The sequence below is a fragment of the Sphaeramia orbicularis genome, chromosome 21 (assembly GCF_902148855.1).
Source record: "Sphaeramia orbicularis chromosome 21, fSphaOr1.1, whole genome shotgun sequence".
Lineage (NCBI taxonomy): Eukaryota > Metazoa > Chordata > Actinopteri > Kurtiformes > Apogonidae > Sphaeramia > Sphaeramia orbicularis.
Genome location: NC_043977.1, coordinates 57,463,424 through 57,487,019, shown reverse-complemented (window position 1 = coordinate 57,487,019; position 23,596 = coordinate 57,463,424). Strand labels below are relative to the sequence as shown.

Genomic DNA, 23,596 nt, shown 5'->3' with positions numbered 1-23,596 from the left:
GAACTGTGTTCAGAACCGTTCAGCAGGTGAAGAAATACAGTCACTGTTTCAGTGAAGCTTACAGGACAGACACTTCGGGTGTATCAGCCAAACGCACCCTTAACCTCAGCAGTGCCCTCCACTGCAGACCCCCCCCACTCCATAGCAGACCCCCCTCCCCCCACGGCAGACCCCATCTACAGTCTGGACCCATAATGCACTGCAGAGCGGACGCTGTTCAAGGTTAATTCAATATACTCAAGGTTGTTTTCAGATGTGTCCGCTAAGAATATCTTTGGTGCACAAGGTTAGATGTGATATACATATATATAAATAATTAAATGAATAAATATATACATATATAAAAGCAACCAAGCTGATGGTTAAAGTGTTACCCAGTAACCTGAACCTAAACTACATATTTTCCATAAAGTGAGAAAGGAGAAACTGTCATGTTCCACTCCATTCTCCGGTCTGTGGGTTGGACATGTTCTAGGTTTGTTCCACCGTCATGGTAGAACCTGTCAGATCCAAAGGTCCACACCTTGTCTCCCCTCGGTCCACCTCGTGAGCCGCTGGATCCGGATCCTGGCTCTCCCTTGGGCCCCGTCAGACCCCGGTCTCCTTTCTGTCCTCTGTCCCCTCGGTCTCCTTTCTCTCCTTTAGCCCTGACTGGTCCTGCAAACAGAGTCATGAATACCCAGATGAAAAGACCACTGCAGCATGATGAACCACATCAACCCACGTCCAAGCAATAACAGGACCTTTGTGTCCCCGAAAAGAGGTAAGAGAAGAAAAAAAACCTGCGTGTGTGTGTGTGTGTGAGTGTGTGTGTGTGTGTGTGTGTGTGTGAGACACATTTCTTTAAAATGCTGCTGAAGTGGTGACTGAATTCACTCTGACACCTGAACGCACCACCACCACCACAGTGTCCCATTCATGGACACGTGTCTGAGGTGGAACAGTGTAAATCCACACATGAACACACACTGACAGTCGGACCAGAGGACAGACGTGTTAGGACCAACGTGTTCAAATGAGTCACTGTCTATTATTATTAGAAAAGTCAAACCATTATTTTGGTAAAAAGACAAATAAATAAGAATGTTATTTGTAATTAGTAAAAGATGCAATGACAAAAGTGATCCATAAACACAAGAGTGAAATATTACAAAAAATACGAGAAAGAAGATGGAAGAATGAAGAAGATCCAGCAAAATAATGGAAGAGAGGATTATTTAGGGTTTGAAATTCTTTTTCATGGACAGGAAAAAAAAAACCCTCCACTTTTCACAAACCTAGAGGTAGAACGAAAAAATCTAACATAAAATAGTGTTGTTTGTTTGTTTGTTGTGATCTGTTTGCTGTGAACATGTGTGTGCAGTCACTGGACAATAAAAGGATAATAATGGTCATGTGACTGTAGATCTGAGATTATTATTCCTGTGGAAAACAGAACTGTGGTCTTGACTTTCGGGTTTGTTTTGTTTACATCATTATAATAACTTGGACTCTACTCCCTTAAGATTACTTAGATGTTTAGGTTTTTGGCATGTTGGGAGCATAAAGAATCATTTAAAACCACTTCTTGAACTTCAACTGAGCGTTAAAATCAGCCTTTGAACTGGAACTATGAACATATTTTCACCTCCCAGATATTCGTCTAAACTGTCATTTTCCACGTCCTTAAAACTCTGTCCACATGACTTTAGTTTTCCAGATCCTGTCCTTCTCTGAACGCTCAGATAAAACTGGGTGTAGATGCAGATCCAGAGGCTTATCCACCACTTCATTTATACAAGTCAGTTAACTCTGAAGTGTTGGTTGGAGTTGATGCAGTACAGTCTCTAGGTTTGACAAGAACACCGGTCCAGGTCCAGGTCCAGGTCCAGGTCCAGGTCCACATGTCAGGGCTGACCTTGATGAACTGCCGCTCATACATGAACTTGTACACAGATTAAATCTATATTAGATGTTTCAGGTGCATGTTCATTCCACAGCAGGCGTGTGTAAATAGAGGTCTGACAACATTATAGAGTCATTTTCCACATGGATGCTCTGGAAAAACTTCCTGTTGGATTAGTTTTCAGTCCATAAAGACCTGGTGGGTGCTCCTTTTGTGTCAGTTCCCAAATGAATTTTCCGTCTTTTTAACCTTTCTTAAGTAATTTATTACCATTTATCATGATATTATCCTCTGTATTTCACATTTTTCAGTGACAGTCAGGTATTTTACCATATTTAATTTACTGATCGTGTACTTGAATCATCATGCTGAGATTACATTTAAGGGTTATCGTACCAAAAACAGAGAAAACTGAAGAAAAAGTGACTTTTTCAGTAAATCCATCATTAACTGATCATAAACCCAGTGTGTCCATCCACTGTCACTGATCCAACTCCTATTTTAACCCATACACACCGAGTGCCACTTTTGTGGCAACTCCTAAATAATTTTTTCTCTCCATTTCACCTTTCTCAAGTGATTTATTTCCATTTGTTATAAAATTATCTTCTGTATTTTGCATTTTTCAGTGAAAATCAGGTATTCTCCTACATGTAATTTACTGATCATTTAAATGTTCAATAGATTTCAAAGTAAAGTTAATTGATATAACACAAAAAAACAGAGAAAACTGAAGAAAAAGCTACTTTTTCTGCGAAATCTGTCTTTAACTGAACATAAACCCAGTGTGTCCATCCACTGTCATTGATCCAACCCCATTGGTTTTACTGGGGAATTAATGTTGTAGAAGATGACGGTGTTAGGTAACGGTAACTACGGATGTTTTTTATGACAGAAAAGAGCAAAAAGAATCCTGTCTAATGTTAATTTCAGGGAACATACAAACGAGTTGTTTATTAAATCAGGATTGTTTCAGTTTACAGAGTTAGCTGAATTAAAGACATTGTTGATTGTGTTTAAAGTGAGAAACGGACTTTTGCAAATCTGCAGAGATTATCTGTGTTAGTATGACAGGATGAAGAACATAGAAGGAGGTTTAGTTTGAAACAGTAAAGGGTTCGGACTAATGTGAAGAAAATGTGTGTTTGTGTTGTGGGTGTCAGGATGTGGAATTCTTTTGCAATAGAAGAGAAGAGCTGCACAAATAGTTTTCAGTTTAAGAGGTTGTATAAGGAAAGAATAGAGGAGCTTTATAAAAGCATAAACTGAAATAATTTAACTTGTGGATTTTGGATTAGTTTTATTTGCATTGATTGTCATGTAAACCATTTTTTGTAATAGCTGTAATGACAACTTATCTGATGGAAGAAGATATTTGAAGAAAGGAGCAGGTATTAGAAGTGTTCTTCATCCTGCTCCTTTACAGTCATTTAGATTGGAATGAATAAATAAATAAAATAAAAAATAAAAATGAAGAACTGTATTTTACACCAATTATTGACGTGGACTGATAGAATTAACGGGTCTAAAGTTATTAAACCTTTTACATCAGTAGATGGTTTAGGTTAAAGGTGGACGTTTGGGTCTGTAAGGGTTAAAAACTCTCCATTTGTGACCTATAACATGTATGTATGGATGGGACCCAAATGCAGATTATCAGTATTAGCATGGACCGGACTTAGACTGGGTTCTTTTGTGTTCTACAGAGCCACCCAGGCAGATGTTCTACAACTGATGGAACCTCTGGAACTGAACTCAGGACTTTGGATTTGACATTATTCTTCTGTTCTGTAACACAGTACAGTTCTAATCCAACAGCCAGTGAACAAAGAAGGGTCACATCTGCAGAAAAAGAATCAGGATTTGGTCTTCAAACATGAAAAAAAAGCATTGTCAGCTGTGTCAATTTTTAGTCTAACCACTAGATGGCACCACAGTAAACCTTTTAACTCACACAAAGTGACAATATATGATTATCAACAAAACATTATAAAGTACAGCTACTAGGGATGAAACCATATGAACATTTCATATCACAGTTATTGTGACCAAAATTATCACGGTTATCATTATTATTGCGGTATTGTTGAAATTGTGCTCAGAATGTTCAAAAAGTACTGATACACACACTGAAAGAATTTAAACAAGTTGTATTTTGAAAAAAAAAACAAACAACAACAACAAAACCAAATAAAATAATAGTCCCAATGTCCCTTCTGTGTCAGAAACATTCAAATATTAACCCTTAGTGGTCTGAGTCTATTTTGTCCCTTTTTCAGTCCTTTTGATTTGGCCTTTATATACTATAGAAACAAATGTTTACTATACCCATGTTTGGATCTGTTTTTTTCAGCACAACTTCATCTATATCATCTGTCTGTTATTTTTTCACTTTTACCTACTATAAAAACACAAAAGGACAGAAAAAAATTACAAAAAAATAAAATAAAATCCGATGTATAAAATGTATATAATTTATTGCATAAATAACACACAGATGCTTAACGAACCTTTTCACAGACTTTAAAAGTGAATATTGGTTCCAAATATTAGGTATAGAAAATTAAAATTGTAATAAATTAAAACTATACTCAAATATTTGACATAAAAGCAGATCTTTACATAGGGTTTTTTCCCCTAAAAGTGCAGTAATCAAACACGGTTATCATGAGAATTAGAATTTAAACGGTAATACTAACCGTCTGCAATTTTACTGCGGTTTATCGTTATAGCGGTCATCATTACATCTCTAACAGCTACAACTAATGATCAGCTTCATATACATCTAATAATGATGAACTGAAAATCTTCTGTACATTGTTGCACATAAAGCTAAAATATATGTTTGTCATTTTTTTCATTTTATCAGTGAGTGTAAAAGGGAAAAACACACCATAAATAGACATAAATAAATGACTACTGGACTAAAGACACTGATGGAACCTGATCCATTCCTTCCTTCCTCATGTTCAGTTCCAGCTGACGTCCACTAGATGGAAACATGAGCCAATGGACGAGTTTAAAGCAGGTTCCAACTCGCTCAGATATGCACGTTCGAGGACTATGAACTTCCTGACCCCCTGCTGTGTCCTGCCCCCCCCCATACCTGCCAGGTAAGATAAGTAACATACATAAGAACAGATTTGTTTCCCATTTGAAACACTTGAAACACACCTGTAGGTCCAGTCCAAGGCCACATATAAGAGCCCTTCAAGTCATGTGTGTGTATGTGTGTGGGGGGGCTCAAGTTACTTCCAAACTATAATCCATTACAGATTACTTCTTACTGTTACTTAAAAGTTTTTCCTTACCTTATTATTACTGTCTCAGAATTGTAATGTGTTACATGACTCCTGTATTACTCTGGACTTACTTTGACCAAAATAACTACACAAGTCAGGGGTCTCAGACATGCATCCCAGGGGCCAAATGTGGCCAAAGGTTCCAGTCTGGCCTGTGGGATGTTTTTGCAAGGTGCAAAAATTCCACAGTCTTGACTTGAATTAAGCAAAAAAAAAAAAAAAAAAAAATAGCTTGAATTAAGGAAAAAATGTTGAATTATGCTGAAAAATCTTCAATTAAGAAAAAAAAAACTTGAATAAAGCCAAAAAAAAATCTTGAATTTAGCAAAAAAAATCTTGGATTGACAACTTCAAATTTTTTTCTTTGTTTTAGTGCAAAAAAACATTAAATTATGAAAATATTTACATTTACAAACTATCCTGTAATAAAATGTGAATAAACTGAATAAATGTGTCCAACCTGAAATGTCTGTATTAAATTCAGTCCAGTTTGAACTCTTTTCTTCCTGTTCCTCAGTGTTTAGTGTCTTTGGAGATCTGATCCAGAATGCACATGGACTAATGAGAAGTGGAGGAAGAAGACTGAGAAAATGGCACTGATTTTTATTTGAATTTCATTTTTTTCAGGTTATTCACATCTTTTTTTTTTTGTTTGGATAGTTTATAAAAGTAAGTATTTTCACAATTTAATGTGTTTTTTTTTTTTGCACTAAAACACAGACATAAATTGTCAGTTGTCATTATTTATCGGTTCTTCTGTTCTTATTTCACTGGTGCGGCCCACTGCAGATCAGATCAGACTGAATGTGGAACCTGAAAGAACAGGAGTTTGAGAACCCTGACAGAAGTAGAACTTGTACTTCATAGCATTTTACATCCAGTAGAGGGCGATATGGTGTTGTACAGTGGTTCTTAACCCTGAGTGTGCACCCCCCACAGACATGGGGGGTGGGGTGGGGGGGTTACAAGGCTTCGTCTACATTAAGGTGACAAATTATGAAAAATATATTTGTGCTTGTTACAGAAAAAATATTTATTCACCTGATCAGACAATCAAAAGTCTGCACGAAGCCACTTCAAACATATGGAAAATATCCAACTACGCCCGAGGTGGATGATAGTTTATATACGAACAGACCGACAGAAAACAACAGAAGGAACATGCATCAGAACCTGTGTGGACATGATGTGGATCTGAAACACACTGTCCTGTTTAGTCTGCACGGTTCAGTTTAAAGGTGGGGCAGACTTTCATCAGCAGTGTTTCCTCAGATCTGTTCATCCTCAGTCCTATCCTCAGTCTCATTCGTCTGTTCGTCTGTCATTCCTCAGCTCAATCTCTTCCTCATGCTGAACAGTTTCTAAGTTCCATCCACCACAAACAAACCATGTGTTTACAGACAGAGTCAGGAGAGAACTGGGCATCTGAGGAAGTTTGTCACGACGTGCATTGTGGGAAACGGAGGTTCGTGCAGCCATCTGACAGCAGCAGCAGCAGTACAACCATATGATATTATATGGATGAAACAAACACAACGCAGAAACGGCTGAAATGCGGAAACGGCTGGAGGGAGGCGGAGCTCCAGCTGTTTCTGCGTCATGTTTGTTGCAGCTCCCACTGCCAGGCGGAGCTCCGTTTGCTCCGCTTCCACGTTTCAGCCGTTTCCGCTTCGTGTTTGTTATGGACAAAAAGTGTGTTGTAATGCAAACACTATTGAACATGGACTGAATCTAATATGACTGAAAACTGGTTAGTAATACCCTATAATACTGCCTTACAGCAAAAAGTAATCTATTACTGTCCTGCACTACTTTTCCATCCCAACACTGTCCGTCTGTGTGTTCAGCAGTGTTGGGCTCGGTGGACTGAACTCACCTGTCTCTCTTTCCACTGATAACTCATTTTTCCTGGTAACTGGAGGTTGTTGAATGGGACGAGACGATGGAGGAGGAGTCTGCAGAAGAACAAAGACCTACACTTAGAATACATGAGGAACAGAAGAGAACAGTATAGAATAGAATAGATCTTACAAACAAAATATCACCCAAAATATTGAAATGTTTAAGCAATGTACGAAAGCTACAAAATAAACAAGTGTTCAGAGAACGCAAACCTCCGCCAAGCACCCTGAACGCTGTGCATGTGTGGATCCACTCTTTCTGTTTAAATCCAACAGTTTCCAGGTTGTTCCATACAGCAGAAAAAAGCTGAAGCTTGGTACAGTGTGTCAGTGTGTGTGTCCACAGATCTCGGAGGCAGGTTTATTCTTACTGACTCCAGCATTGTTTGGATGTAATGCTGCCTTCAAGTGCCGTCGGGAAGATGATTCTTTCCACTTGTGAATTCGAAATTACAAGTGTGTTGTGTTCAAGTGCTTTTGTTGTCGTAGTCAAATGAAAAATAACTGACACACAATTTCATGTCCAATTTTCCAGTTCATAACTAGTATTTACCATAATTCCCACAACATGTGAAGGCAGCATAAGCTGACCGTTTCAGCTGCTCGTCCTTCCCGCTTGAGCTGAACTAAATTTGACAAAACTTGAGTCACAGTTTCTTATTCTTTTGTCATTGTTGCCTTCTTCAGTTTCTGCAGAGTTGCTCCATTTGTAGGCAGGACTAAAATATTTCGGAAACATTCATTATTTTATCTCCTTTTAGATCTTGTCCTCAGTCTACAGGAGTTAATCAGCTTGAAGCCTAATTTGTAAATACTAGCAGCATTGTACCCGTGGTGCCATTGTAGCATGATCAGTAGAAGTTGTCTGCCACCACTGTCCAGTTGTAAAGAACCACTGAATCCTGCAGTGTGCAGGTAATAATTGGAGCCAACATGTGAGGCATGAAGGGAAGAGCATGGATGTGTTTGTCCTGTCAGACATGATCCCATTCATCCAGTGGCAGTGAACTGCAGCCTGCACACTGGAGCATGGTCTGCCAGCAGGAGAAATGTCATGAACGGCAGCAGAAGCACTTCTGAAAATGGAGTATGGAGGCAGGGATGAAGAATTCAAAGTAGACAGAGGCTCAAGTCTCCCAGCATGCCTCACAACATTTGAATACGGACATAAAACTGTGCCTAGTGGATAGTCAGGTCATGTTTGTATTCATTTGGTGAGTTTGGTGGAGATCAGGCCTGTGAAGGCTGAGGAACACCTGTACAAATGCCCTCCTGTGATGGAACATCGATGGGACACAGAACGTGTATTATATAGTAGGATTGTTGAGCTGCATTAAGTAACAAATTCCCATTATGTAATAAAAGTTCAAAATGTAATAAAAATGTCACGTCATCTTGTAAACTGACGCATTTTGTAATAAACTGACACATTTTGTAATAAACTACCTCAGTGCATGATGTAGTAAATTTTTTCGCATTACATAGTAAGTTATTAAAATTTGAGAAATTTATTACAAAATGCACTTGACGCATTTTTATTTTCAGGAAAATGTAATAACATGGTTCATTACGTAATAACGACACTCAAGTAGATTTTTTCCCCCTTTTTCATTGAAGTATCCCTGCAGATTAGTAGCTGTAGCAGTGCTAATGATAGCCTACCTGTTAGCATTACATTCACAATTAGTGCACACACTCCAACATGCACACACAAAGTAGAAAATGCTGATGTTGAACAGTAAATGGATTTATTTCTAAAGAGAACCTTTTTAAGGCAAATTAAAATATTTTCATCAATATAAGGTGCCTATGCCAGTTGAAAAAAAAAAAAAAAAACTCAGAAAAGTGTCTTTAATAATGTCAACAACATTTCTGGATATAAAAACAGAGCTAAACCATCACACCTTTGGTGGCTAACTTGGAACTTTTATTACAAAATGGGAATTTATTACATAATGCGGCTCAACAAGGATGCAGATAAATGTATCATGTATCACATTGCGATTTTGATTATTGCGATATTCTGTGACCTCGCAAACACATTTGGGTCCATAACTCCAGATGAACAGTGATGATGCATGGACAGTGGACATATCTGAATAAACTTCCTGTGGAACTCCTAAGAGGCTTCAGTGGGAATGGATTTGAAAAGGTACAAGTTTCCACTGGGATTCCACATGAAAACTACGTAGGCATGGTGTTTGTGCATGGGAAACAGCGCTGCTTGTTAACATTCAGTCCAAACAGTCCCCACAGATGTGACTGATGTTTCCGCTGTGTGTTACTGTTGGACTGTTTATGCTGTTTATGTGTGTGCCTCCTGGACTCCAATACTAAATAACACTGGTTCAAACAGGACTCAGACAATATGTGCCTCCCAAACTGTGCACTCTGCAAAGGGTTTTTCTGTTTTCTGTGTTTGGTCAATTAAAACTGTTGGATGTAGATTGCGTTAATCATTGTCAGACATCTCGAGCCTAGCTCCAGCTTCATTACAAAACTCCCATTAGTGTTTTAAGAGAACACAGTCCACTGAAAAGATATTCACTAACATCTAGAACTGGTGAAAGCAGATGGTTTCAACTAGATTACATGCTTCAGCATCAAATATAGGTCCTATTTAATGAGTAAAGACTCTTATTCTCCACAAAGAATCATATTTTTAAGGGCATAAACTTACTTAACTCACAAAACTTTGCATATCATTAGCCTCGTAGTATGATTACCTAACTAAAGGGTGTCAAACTCATTTTAGTTCAGTTCCACATTCAGCTAAATTTGATCTGAAGTGGGCCAAACCAGTCAAATAATATAAATAATAGGATAAGAACTTAGAAATAATGTCATCTCCAAAGTTTTCTCTGTTTTTGAGTGAAAAAAGTCAAATTCCATAATGAAAATGTTTACCTCTACAAACTGTACTTGAACATAACATGACCAAATATGAACAACCTGAAAGTTCTTAAGAAAAATAAGTGCAATTTCAACAATATTACACCTTAGTTTATCATTTATAAATGTGCATCACAACTTACAGATCACAGTGAATCTACAAATACACAAAACATTTAGTAACAGGCAGAATATTGGTACAATTCCACAGACTTAAGAGATTTCAGGTTGTTCATATTTGTTCAGGTTATTCACATTTTTTGTAAAAGGATAGTCTGTAAATGTAAACATTTTTGTGTAATTTGACTTTTTTTTTTAACACTAAAACAAAGAGGAAAATGTGCAGTTTTCATTATTTATAGGTTATTATGATAGTGTTTTACTGGTCTGACCCACTTTAGACTGAATTGAGCTAAAATGATTTTAACATCCTTGATTGTTAATACCTTAGTGTAATTTTTGCATTTCACAAATTCATCCCAAGGGCCAGATTTGGCCCCCGGGCCGCATGTTTGACACCTGTGACTTAACTCATACTACATACATACTCAGACCCAAATGGACCCCAGTCTGTGGACCCGTTGAATCCAGGTGTTTGTGTTCTAACAGGGCTCTGGGATCCAAAACTATAAGGACTGATGTCAGAATACAGTTTCATATTATGGGATAGATATCCTATTGATTATTAATACTGATGTTTGTGTGTCTGATCCTCCTGAACAGGACATCTGACAGCTGGAGACATGATGTGTCCACATATTTATGTCCATAGAGTTGATAAACATCAGTATTTGACTGTAGTTTAATGGTAGATGTTTCTTCCTCAGTCAGATGTGATGACAGTAGATGGTTAGATGAAGAAGAACATTATTATTTACAGTCAGAGCAGGAAAAATATTACAGACATTTAGAGGAAGAACATTGAAAATCAGAGTCAGAGAGAAAAAAGAAATTGGGTGATTTTTGGGTGATTATGAAGTGAATTTTTTTGTTTTTGGGGAAGGGGGGGGGTGATTATTAAGCAATTTTTGGGTTGTTTTGGGTGAATTTTGCATGATGTGTCCACATATTTATGTCCATAGAGTTGATAAACATCAGTATTTGACTGTAGTTTAATGGTAGATGTTTCTTCCTCAGTCAGATGTGATGACAGTAGATGGTTAGATGAGGAAGAACATTATTATTTACAGTCAGAGCAGGAAAAATATTACAGACATTTAGAGGAAAAACATTGAAAATCAGAGTCATGGAGAAAAAAACAACTAGAAAGGAATTAATATCACAAAACTGGGGGGGGGGACTGTTTCTTTGTGTTAATTTAGTTTAAATTCTTGTTTAAATCACATTGGTTTCACACAGTATTTTGTGTCTAGTTATGGTTATTTGTTTTTTCTGTCATTTTGACTCAGTTAATGGTTTGGTTTCATTTCCTAGTGTACTGCCTCCCCTTGTGTTTGGTTTGGGTTAGTCCACTTCTGTTTCAGCCCACCTTGGTTCTTCGTCTGGTTACCTCCGCCAAGGAGGTTCTGTTTTTGCCAGGGTTTGTTTGTCTGTCTGTTTGTCTGTCCGTTAGTGTGCAACATAACTCAAAAAGTTATGGACAGATTTGGATGAAATTTTCAGGGTTTGTTGGAAATGGGATAAGGAAGAAATGATTAAATTTTGGTGGTGATCGGGGGTGGGGGGGCCCACGGGGGGGGGGGGGGGGCGCAGACCAGAAAATTTCATCAAAATCTGTCCATAACTTTTTGAGTTATGTTGCACACTAACGGACAGACAAACAAACTCTGGCAAAAACATAACCTCCTTGGCGTGGGGGGGCCCACGTGGGGGGGGCCACTGATCAGCCTTGGCGGAGGTCTGCGCTCTCCGAGTCCTTTTCTAGTTCAGTCAGTTTTTGTTCTGTCGCAGTTCGGTTCAGTTGACCTCAGTTGGGCCCATCTTTGTTCATTTTGTTAACTGACATTTTTTGGAGCGTGTTTAAACTTTTTCTAACTTTATTAAATGATCATTTTCCTGTTTTTACCCCGTTTGTCCTGCTCCTTCTGTTCGGTCCTCTACAGGGACAAAAGGAAAGAAGAAGCAGCAGGAGCTTGTGATGACTGACGGGTGTGGGGTAAAAATGCAAATCCACACCCGTGGGTCATTCTCCACTAGGGACACACCTGGAATGGTCACCAGTGGAATTTCCACAGAGGAGTGGGTGCAGAATGCAGCAGAGGGGGCAGCTGAAGGGACACAGCCCAGCCCATGCTGATCATTAACCCCTTCACTCTGGGAAAACCTTCTGCCTATCGGAGCTGCACAGCAGTGACTATGCTAAGAATTTGCCCAGGCTATTATGGGCTGTTGTAAGCTGATGTATGTATTAATGTGATAAAGAATACCCTGCCTGTTCACTCCTTTAGCGATCCGTCACAGACGGGGCAGATGGGTGGGAGGCTCAGATCTTTAGAACATAGTGTTGATGGATGTGAAACACACAAACCCTGAATGTAAGAACAGGTATGCAGCTCCGAGGGTGGAGCCCACCTTCTCTGCAGGACACTGGGAGGGTTCTGCTCTGTTTTTTTTTCCTGCCATTTCACAGAGGAAACACAGCCCACTTTGTGCATTCATGTGGTCAACTGTGAAGATCCTTCACCCAAAGGTTCGACTCTTAGGCCACGTTCAGACTGAAGGTACATGTGGAGCAAATCCCATTTTTATGTGACCTGTATCTGATCTGTTAAAGACAGTCTGAACAGCACTAATCTGACCCGGACCACTTTCATATGTGGTCCTAAATCTGACCCAGACCGCTTTCATATGTAGTCCTAAATCTGACCCAGACCGCTTTCATATGTAGTCCTAAATCTGACCCGGACCACTTTCATATGTGGTCCTAAATCTGACCCAGACCACTTTCATATGTGGTCCTAAATCTGACCCGGACCACTTTCATATGTGGTCCTAAATCTGACCCGGACTGCTTTCATATGTAGTCCTAAATCTGACCCAGACCACTTTCAGATGTGGTCCTAAATCTGACCCAGACCGCTTTCATATGTAGTCCTAAATCTGACCCAGACCGCTTTCATATGTAGTCCTAAATCTGACCCAGACCACTTTCATATGCGGTCCTAAATCTGACCCAGACCGCTTTCATATGTAGTCCTAAATCTGACCCAGACCACTTTCAGATATGGTCCTAAATCTGACCCGGACCGCTTTCATATGTGGTCCTAAATCTGACCCGGACCGCTTTCATATGTGGTCCTAAATCTGACCTGGACCACTTTCATATGTGGTCCTAAATCTGACCCGGACCACTTTCATATGCGGTCCTAAATCTGACCCAGACCACTTTCGTATGTGGTCCTAAATCTGATCCAGATCTGATCTCTTCCAATGTGACTTCAGTCTGAACATCCAGGTCGCATTTATCCGACCTTTACGTCACTGAAATGCGACAGACGTTTCAGTTCTTCATCCTCCATATTTCCTTCTGTAAACACTGTGTGTCTGCATGGTCTCGTATTCCATCAGGACCTCTTTAGTGCATGTGGGTCACTTCAGGACCTCTTTAGTGCATGTGGGCCACTTCAGGACCTCTTTAGTGCATGTGGGCCACTTCAGGACCTCTTTAGTGCATGTGGGTCACTTCAGGACCTCTTTAGTGCATGTGGGCCACTTCAGGACCTCTTTAGTGCATGTGGGCCACTTCAGGACCTCTTTAGTGCATGTGGGTCATTTCAGGGTCACATTCAGTTCAGACTCAAAACTGATAGAAGTCGCATTTAATGTGGAATATGAACCCACACACAAAAAAATCTAATTTCAGCCAAAAATCCTCAGTGCGTTCAGACCTGCAGTGTGAAAGCAGTCGGGGGTGGGGGTGGGGGGGGTGGACAGACATCTAGATGCTGAAGGCGACACTTGGACTTTGCAGCGACACCGTTAAGGATGACTGAGTGCCTCCGTCATCTATCACGCTGAATTCCAGAATGACAAAATGGAAAGTTGTGCTCGTCTCTCTGCTCTCTGCCCAGACTTGCCTTAATTGCACTGGTTGGACGCTGGGGCAGACTAGAGGCCTGCAAACATACATCACATGGAAAAGTATCAGGTAGGCATTCAGAGCCAGCTGTTGGATGATGTTCTGTGATGCTAATACATGCCTTTTGTACAGAGGGAAAAGCCCCTTGTAAAAGCAGCGCTGTACGGTAAAGTAAGCGGGGCTCTATTTCCGATGGGAGACGCATTAACCTGCCCGCTAACTTTATTTCCACATCTGTCAGTTCCTGTGCACAGCTGATGAAGAAAACAGTCAGAAAAACTAAGCCTGCAGGGCCCAGGCCTCCGCTTGGATCACAACCACTTCAAATCCACATCTGCTTTTTCCACCTCTCCACTATTATTGTGAGTGGGAGTGGGTCACGCACAGCGGTGGTGCATGGCAGAGCCGGCACTGCAGTTCACAGCGCTATCTGTGGGGGGGGGGGGGGGGGGGGGGGGGGGTGGACAATCTGTGGAATCTGACAAAGTGTGAGACAGACACAGAGCAGAGACAGGACGAAGACAGCAGATAAACGACAAGATAAACGCCTGATTCAACCAGTGTCCAGTGTGTGTGTGAACACAGTCTGTCAGGCTGACGCTGTATGTACAGAGTTAGGCCGTCAGCAGGGATGGGAGCCGATAAGAATTTAACGATTCCATTATCGATTCTCTTATTGATTCTCTTATCAGTTCTCATTGGGTGAGGGAATAAAAGAGTACAAACGGGTGTGTTTGCATTAACTGTTTTTTATATTTCCATCTGCACAGAAAATAGAACATATACAGTATGAACAAATAATAACAACAGATGACGCTGAGCCTGTTTTTGGGGGGGGGGTATGGGGGCGTCGTGGAGTGAAAGTGAAACTCCAGACTCTTTACTAATTCCTCTATTGCTGCATTTCCACTACGTGGAACCAGTTCGACTCTACTCATCTCCTGTTGTTGTGCTCCTCATTTCCTTTCCTCTACCTTCAGAAACTTGTATTTGAGGGGGTACGACATTTGTTGCCCGCACCAGAACCAGAACTGGGCCCGGATGACGGCCTGGTGTTCACTCTGCAGCTAGATTCACAAGCACCACTGAGTAGAGAATCAAATGAATCACATGTGGACGAATGATTGAACAGACTGGAGGGATTCCACCTTTAGAAGAAATGGAAGTTTTGACAGAGTTCAACTGGACCTGGTGTGGTCTGTGTGGACCTGGTGTGGTCTGTTTAGACCTGGTGTGGTCTGTGTGGACCTGATGTGGTCTGTTTAGACCTGGTGTGGTCTGTGTGGACCTGGTGTGGTCTGTGTGGACCTGGTGTGGTCTGTTTAGACCTGGTGTGGTCTGTTTAGACCTGGTGTGGTCTGTTTAGACCTGGTGTGGTCTGTTTAGACCTGGTGTGGTCTGTGTGGACCTGGTGTGGTCTGTGTGGACCTGGTGTGGTCTGTTTAGACCTGGTGTGGTCTGTTTAGACCTGGTGTGGTCTGTTTAGACCTGGTGTGGTCTGTGTGGACCTGGTGTGGTCTGTGTGGACCTGGTGTGGTCTGTTTAGACCTGGTGTGGTCTGTGTGGACCTGGTGTGGTCTGTTTGGACCTGGTGTGGTCTGTTCAGACCTGGTGTGGTCTGTTTGGACCGTTTCTGTCTCAACACCATGTTGTCTTCGTTCTGACCAAAACCATGCAGCGTACACGTGACGTCATCACACATGCACAACGACGGTGGAATCGATAAGCAGAATTGTTAAGCAGGCAAATGATTCCACGGAACTGAGCTACTGGGATCCAGTTCTCAAAAAGAACCGGTTCTGGATTCCCATCCCTAGCCTTCAGACAACTGAGAAGACAGGTTTATCCTCCTCAGACCCAGCTGTGGGTTTTCTGTCCACATTTGTGGACAAGCGTTTCACAACTTCATGCAAAAAAGAAAAGAAAACTGTCCACCACAAAGGACATTCCCTAAAAATTTAAAAAAGTGCATTTGAAAAAACTGTTGCATCATGATCTTTCCAACATAGGCACTGATTTAATAAAAAAAAAACAAACAAAAAAGCTGGTACTCTGCTGACATTTCCTGGGTCTGAGGAGGTTAATGCACATTCCAAAATGTTGGAATCATCAAAAGTATCAAGTCTCACATGAGGAAGTTTTTTGCCTCGTTTGGAAAAGGACTAAACATACAAACACAACTCCTGCACCTCTGCAGATATTCAAAGTGTGAACATATCTGGTCCACCAGGTAATGTGGACTCATAAGAGGACACACTTATCCATCATGTTCTGTGCACAATAACAGAGCAGGTTTTCTAAAGAGGTATTTTCTTCCTCTGAAGAAAAATGAGCAGCACTGAGCAGTTCAGATGTAAACTTCAGTTACCGTCATGTTGAAGGGCCGGGGCTGTGGACGTGTGTTCTTTACATACGCTCTGGTTCGTCAAACAAAACTATCAGTGCTGACCTCAGTCTGCTGCATTTATACACCTGGAGCTGATGTTTCAGGTGCAGCTCTGACCGACCGACCAATTTTATGTACATAGTGCCAAATCATAACAAAATTTATCTTACAACACATTACATTGTTTGTCAAAGCACTTTGTAAACTTTGTTTTAAAAGGTGCTATATAAATACCGCTATTATTATTATTATTACATGTAGAGCTGGTCTAACCCAGACTCTTAATAAACCAAATCATTCATTAATGACACAAAACCATAACAGACACCATTATTTTCCAATCATTCTGTTTTCCCTGAACACATGGATACGCACAAACTTTGTGTTTTTGTTCAAATGTCGTTTAAGCGTGGATGGGAGGCAAAGACATAAAGAAAAAGGTTTTAAAGCTCAGAAATTTGGCCAAAAACTGAAACCTTGATTTAACATGATTGATTATTTATGTTTTTAATTAATTACTTTTGTAGCTACATGAATTGAGGATTAGTCATGATTCAAAAACAGGAAAACTTTGATAAATCAAATGAATTAGTAAATATTGCACAGCCTTAACCCTCTGCTGTCCCACTGAGGTCCTTCCAAACCACTGAAAGCACATCATCAGCACAATGGAATAATGTCCAAATGTTTTTGATACAGTGTGTTTTTAACCTTATTATTACTATTTTTTATAATCTTTTTCTTGTATTTCATCAACCATAAACAAAAACATCTAATACTCATTAACTGTCATATTTTAACCCTTTAAATGCCATGTTTGTAATGGAAACAATCCATGATTTTTGATGCAAAAAAACCTTTTTTCTCCAATACATTTTTTTTTTTTTTTTAAATTTATTTTGCAGCCTGTTATATGTCAAAGATTAACACCAACACTGGTTAATATGCCCTATGATTTTTTGTGCTAGGTCAACTGTTATTAGGGCTGTGTATTGGCAAGAATCTGGTGATACGATACAAATCACAACACTAGGATCATGATACGATATATCACAATATATCACGATACTGTTAAAAAGGCAATTTTTTGTTTATTTCTTTTTTAAATGATTATTTCCTTGAAGAATTGAATTACAGCAGAAATCTGCACAAATACTAAACACATTGTTCTATCACAAAATGTTCCTGTGTTCAAACTGAAATTCTGTTTTCCAGACATTCCAGTTTCAGATCCTGTTCAAATGTTCAGATTCTATTAGTTCACAACTAACATCAGAACAGGATTTGAGTTCAATCCAACAAAGGAACAAACATTATTTAATAAGAGTGTGAAATAATAATAAATAAAATATAAACAAAAAAGAAAAACAAAAAAACTAAAATGAACCTCCACAATATCTGCATTTGAATAAATACCTAAAAATATCGATACTGTACTTTTTAATATCGAAACAGTATTGTGAAATGAAATATCGCGATATACTGCAGAACCGATATTTTCTTACAGCCCTAAATGTTATAGTAAATGCTAAAATGTGCATTTTTTACTCACTTCAGTGTTTCATCGTCTACAACGTGCTGATTTTAGTGGATGGGCCAGAATTTTAAAAAATCATGCAAACATGAACAACTTTTGAATTCTGACCTAAAACAAATGGTAAAAATATGACCTTTAATGACATGAAGTGTGAAGTGTGCATAATCTGCTCACATACTGAGGGTTAATTCAAAGGCCACATGTCCAGACTAAATCAGTGGTGAACTTGTTGCTGGGTCTGATTAGCATTCAGGCTGGTTTTTCTGGTCTCGTTCACCCAGAGGATATCTGTTTATGGAACGGTCTTTGTCTCCAAATGTAGAAGACAGAAGCAGCTCCATTTCCAGACATCAACTCAGCAGTTTTTAATCTCTGGAGGGCCGAGTAACTTGAGATATCAGTGGTATATGTAAGACTGGGAAGACTGAGTGTCTGTTAATCACCTTTGTGAGGCAGGTGTAGGCCTCAGACCTGCTCTGCTGCATCCTTCAACCCCTCAAACTGGTCCACTTCAACACCGAACCAAATTCAAGTCACAACAAATACACTCAGTAGGTGATTAGTGTTAATCAAATAAGGCAACTATAGCAATGTATGTAGATGATTCTACAGTTTATTTGACAGCACCCACATGTCTGCAGTTAAATCTATCCCTACAGCAGGAACTGCAATCTGTGATTGAATGGATCTGGAAAAATAAGCTGGTTCTTAATGTATCAAAAATGAACAGTATTATATTTGGCTCAACTCAAACTCTGCAGCATCAACCTGAACTGAATCTCATCATAAATCAAATATCTGTGAAACAAGTTCAAGAAACAACATTACTGGGAGTTCTGTTAGATAACAAATAGTCTTGGACTAAACAGATCGATAATATGACGACCAAGGTGGGAAATGCTGTTTGTGTGGTCGAAGGTGTGCAGCTTTTATGTCACCAGTTGAATTTAACCGGTGCTTCAGTCCTTAGTCCTGTCAGTGTTGGACTACTGTCCAGCAGTCTGGTCAAATACAACACCAGAAAATATTAAAAAGTTGCAAACTGCACAAAATAGAGCCGCTGGCACTGCATTCCAGCGTGGCTACAGAACAAATGTTACTGAGATGCAGAACCACTGGAACTGACTCTGTTAAAAAAGATGACTTTATTCATTATTGGTTTTCTTTAGAAATATTATTAGAACAATTAAAAAATCCATCTTGTACAAAAATGTTTGTTTTAGTTCAGATAGCCATAGCTATGCAACCAGGAAGACGACCAGAGGGAATTTTACACAGACCCAAACAAGAACAAATACAATGAAAAGAATGGAAATAAACAGAGGAACGCAAGAATGGAACAAACTACTGGAACACATCACACAAGAAAAGTGTAAAATGAAATTTAAGAAATCAGTTAAGAAACACATATGGACCATAGATGACTGATACCTGAGTTAACTGAATTTATGTTCTGTATACACTGTACCGCTGCTGACCTGAAGGAGCTGTCCTGTTTGTATTTTTGTCTGTTTTTTTGTATGTGAAAATTGTTTTGTATGATTATATTGTATGTTATTCGCATTGACAAGTTGTAAAGATTATTGTGAGGACCCCAGGAAGAATAGCTGCAGTTATGGTACAGCTAATGGGGATCCTAAATAAAGAAAGAAAGAATTAGAAGCAAACCTTTGAACACAGTTAAAGATTTTAAAAACAGAATGAAGCAGCTCCATACCATCCACTTCTGTCTGTCCACCGCTGGTCTCAGTGGTCTGGTTTCTTCAAATCCACTTCCTTCACCTGATGCCTGAGGACAATCACAGAGTACAGTTAAGTCCACATTCAGCAGATTTGATCCAACCATGTATGGACCCTGTAGAAGCCAAGAATGGAAGAACAACTGATAATGTAATAAATCTGCCATTTTTAAAACGTAATAGGCCAATAACCTAATATCTGACCAATAATGTAATAAAAGTCCTGAACCGATAACATAATAGCTTTTGGCCAATGACATTAGAACTTCTTACGTTATCATCCACAGTCTGGTTCCACCTAAACATACACACATTTAATGCATGTGTGTGTTTCAGGTTCTAATGCACACACATACATGTTACAGAAATACCAGAAACTCAACAGGAAATCTGCAGTTTTGGTTTCGGTTTGTCATTGTTTACATGTGTTTCTGTTTTCCTCCTTCTCCAGCTTTAATGCTGCTGACATGAAGGAATATTTCCCTCCTTTTCACACCCTGACCTTTCTAAGAACACTAACTAGTTCTTATCTGTGCCAAGTGTTAACCAGAAAAATACGTCTGAACTAGGGCATTAGTGATTTTTTTAGATCGACTTGTCAATAAATTTGAAGTCGAGTCGACTTGTCGTATGATGATGTCATCACATTGACAGCAGAAGAACAACACAGACACACAGAAGTTCAACAGTGAACAACTGGTCCTGACATCCACTGGAACATGAACAAATGTACAGCAAAGAGCAGAATAAAAAACTAAGACACAAGCATCAGCAGTCCTTCTCAGACATTTAGCCAAAACTAAACAGAAGCTAAAAACCTGGAATTTACTGTTAAACTGAAGTGAACGACATAAAGTGGTTAAAGCACAGGTGTCAAACATGCGGCCTGAGGGCCAAATCCGGCCCGCCAAAGGGTCCAGTCCGGCCCTGGGATGAATGTGTGAAATGTAAAAATTACACTGAAGATATGAACAATCCTTTTAGTTCAGGTTCCACATTCAGACCAGTTCAGTCTCCAGTGGGTCAGACCAGTCAAATACTGTCAGAGTAACAGAGAAATAATGACAACTCCACATTTCTCTTTGTAAATGTAAATATTTTCATGTATTTACACTAAAACAAAGTATAATTTTGCAAAAAAATGTGAATAACCTGAAATGTCATAAGAGAAGCAAATACAATTGGACCAATATTCTGTCTGTTATTAAATGTTTTGTGGGTTTGTAGATCCACTGTGATCTGTACGTTATAATGTACATGTGGAAATGATAAACTGAGGCAGAATAGTGTTAAAACTACACTTATTGTTTCAGTTTGTTCATGTTATTCACATTGTTTGAAAGAATAGTTTGTAGATGTAAACCTGTTCATAATGTAAATGAACTTTTTTCGCTCTAAAACACAGAGAAAAGTTTGGAGTTGACATATTTCTATATTATTCTGTTATTATTTTACTGGTTGGGCCCACTGCAGATCCAATTTAGCTGAATCTGGCCCCTGAACTAAAATGAGTTTGACAGCCCTGCAATAGAGGAAAAGAGATTTTTAATCTCAGTGAGGTTTTCCTGGTTAAATAAAGGTAAATAAATAAATAAATAAATAAATAAATGAATGAATGAATGAATGAATGAATGAATGACTTTACGAGATGTCAGAAAATTATTACAAATAAACTGTAGCCAGAAGGGTTAAAGGTTAAAGGTTTAGACAGCGGCAGACTAGACACACAGCATGTTCTAGAAAAGAGTGCAGTGTCTGAATGAAAAAGCCACTTTTCAGTTAATGCACTAGTTCGAACACGTCCTGTGTGTGTTTGAAGTGTGTGACAGTGTGTTATGCTGTAGTTGTCTCAGTGATCTGACCTGCTTTAAACAGGCATGTAGGTTCAGAGGATCACATGTCTTTGTAGTCCACGTCTGTGGTTAAATCTTGTTCTATTTGGAGTCGCTGACACTTTAAGTAGGACTGCAGAGCTGAATATGTCCATATATGGACATCCAGCTGTGTGCCAGCTTAGCATTTAGGATGAAAGGCACATCCTGAAATCACAGACCTGTCATTTCCACTCACAGTGGGACTTTCTGCATGTAGAACATCCACACCTCATCTAAAGATCTGATGACAACAGGTGGGTAAAGATGGGAACCATGTTCTGTCACTGAGGATGAACTGTGATCCAGAACAGAACAGAACAGAACAGAACAGAACAGAACAGAACAGAACAGAACAGAGTAGAACAGAACAGAACAGAACAGAACAGAGTAGAACAGAACAGAACAGAACAGAACAGAACAGAACAGAACAGAAGAGAACAGAACAGAGCAGAACAGAACAGAACAGAAGAGAACAGAACAGAACAGAGTAGAACAGCTGTGAGGTCTGTGTTTGTGTGTTTGACTAAAGAACAGCTGAACCTGTTGGTGGGCTGCACTCACACACACACACACACACTCACACACACACACACACACACACACACACACACACATTTGTGTGTGTGTGTGTGTGTGTGTGTGTGTGTGTGTGTGTGTGTGTGTGTGTGTGTGGTCAGGTGGACACCCACTGTGCAGACCCTTTTGGCTACAGTTTATTTGTAACAAACTTCTGACATTCCATAAAGTCCTTTATTTATTTATTCATTCATTCATTCATTCATTTATTGTTATTTAACCAGGAAAACCTCACTGAGATTAAAAATCTCTTTTCCAGGAGCGTCCTGTCCATGATGAGCTCAGTACATTAAATAGTTACAGACACAAACTTTCATACATAAAAACACAAAATCAAGTCCTTGATTTCAAATGGACCTGATGATGCATTTCAGTTATTCACTCCTCTGGTGAAGTTAAAAACAAAAAAGTGCCTGAAGTTTAAAATTATTCAGAAATATTGAAATGAGACGTATGTTTTTTTGTTGCTGTTGATTTTTTTTTTTTTTTTTTATTCTGGTGTGAATGCTCGATGCTGTTCACATTAAGCTGATGTAAACAGTGTATTAGGTGAAAAGGAGAGGCAACAAAATAAGCTTTTGCTTCTAGTCTATTCCTTTTTCGTTTTTTTATCTTTATTGTGATTAATGTACTGAGTACAATGACTGATGTAAAACCAAAAATAAATTCATTCATTCATTCATTTGTTAAACGGATTGTTTTAAATGGTAGTTGAATGTGACTTTAAATTTTACTATGTCAGGTGAATATCATGCATCATGAACCAAAATGGAGGAGAGGAAAAGTAACATCATTAGTGTTCCGCTTAATCTTTACATTACAAAGTTGTTTTGCTTGAAGAGTCTTTAATTTTGCAAGTCTTAAGTTATATTCTGAGTTATATTTTCCAACTATATCTTGTATTTTTATTTTAAGAGGTACTGAACAGTCAAGTTAGATTTGTGTGTGTGTGGTTTTGATTGAACTAACACCTGCATGTGATGAACTAAGAGCAGAGGTCAGATTCTACCTAAAAGATCTGTTTTTACATCTTTAGAAAGTAGTTGTGGTAAAGAGAGCGTAGAGCGGAAAAAACTGAATACGAACTAGGCGATTTTCGTGGTCAAGACATGCTAGCCTAACAGTGCAGGTGTTGAGACTTAGATGGCTTTGCAGTTAGACTATGTAGAAAGAGGGTTATTTTATGGGTTTTCTGGGCTTAGATGCCTAACCAAAGTTGATTGACAGGCGTACACAGCACACGCTGAACTTAGATGAACTTTTGTTCTAAGCTTTTCTTAGAAATAATGCTGAACAAATGACGTATAACGGATATGCTTTGCCCATGTGTTATTATTAACCAATTGTGAGTCTTGTATTAATGAGGTCACGAGGAAATGGGAGTCTCCAACAGTCACTAAAGACTATAAAACGTAATGAAGGAGACTCCCTAGTGGAAGGGGTTTTGTTTTGACAAGTGTGTGTT

The 23,596-nt window shown here is 39.2% G+C and overlaps 1 protein-coding gene across 1 annotated transcript in view; it reads right to left on the bottom strand.

Annotated features, from left to right (window-relative positions):
• The window catches only part of col18a1a (collagen type XVIII alpha 1 chain a), a 118,839-nt gene that overhangs the window by 52,353 nt on the left and 42,890 nt on the right, over window positions 1-23,596 (bottom strand). The window contains 3 exon segments of the mRNA XM_030124698.1: window positions 524-657; window positions 7,064-7,142; window positions 19,660-19,731. Of these exon segments, the coding sequence (XP_029980558.1) occupies window positions 524-657; window positions 7,064-7,142; window positions 19,660-19,731 (285 nt within the window).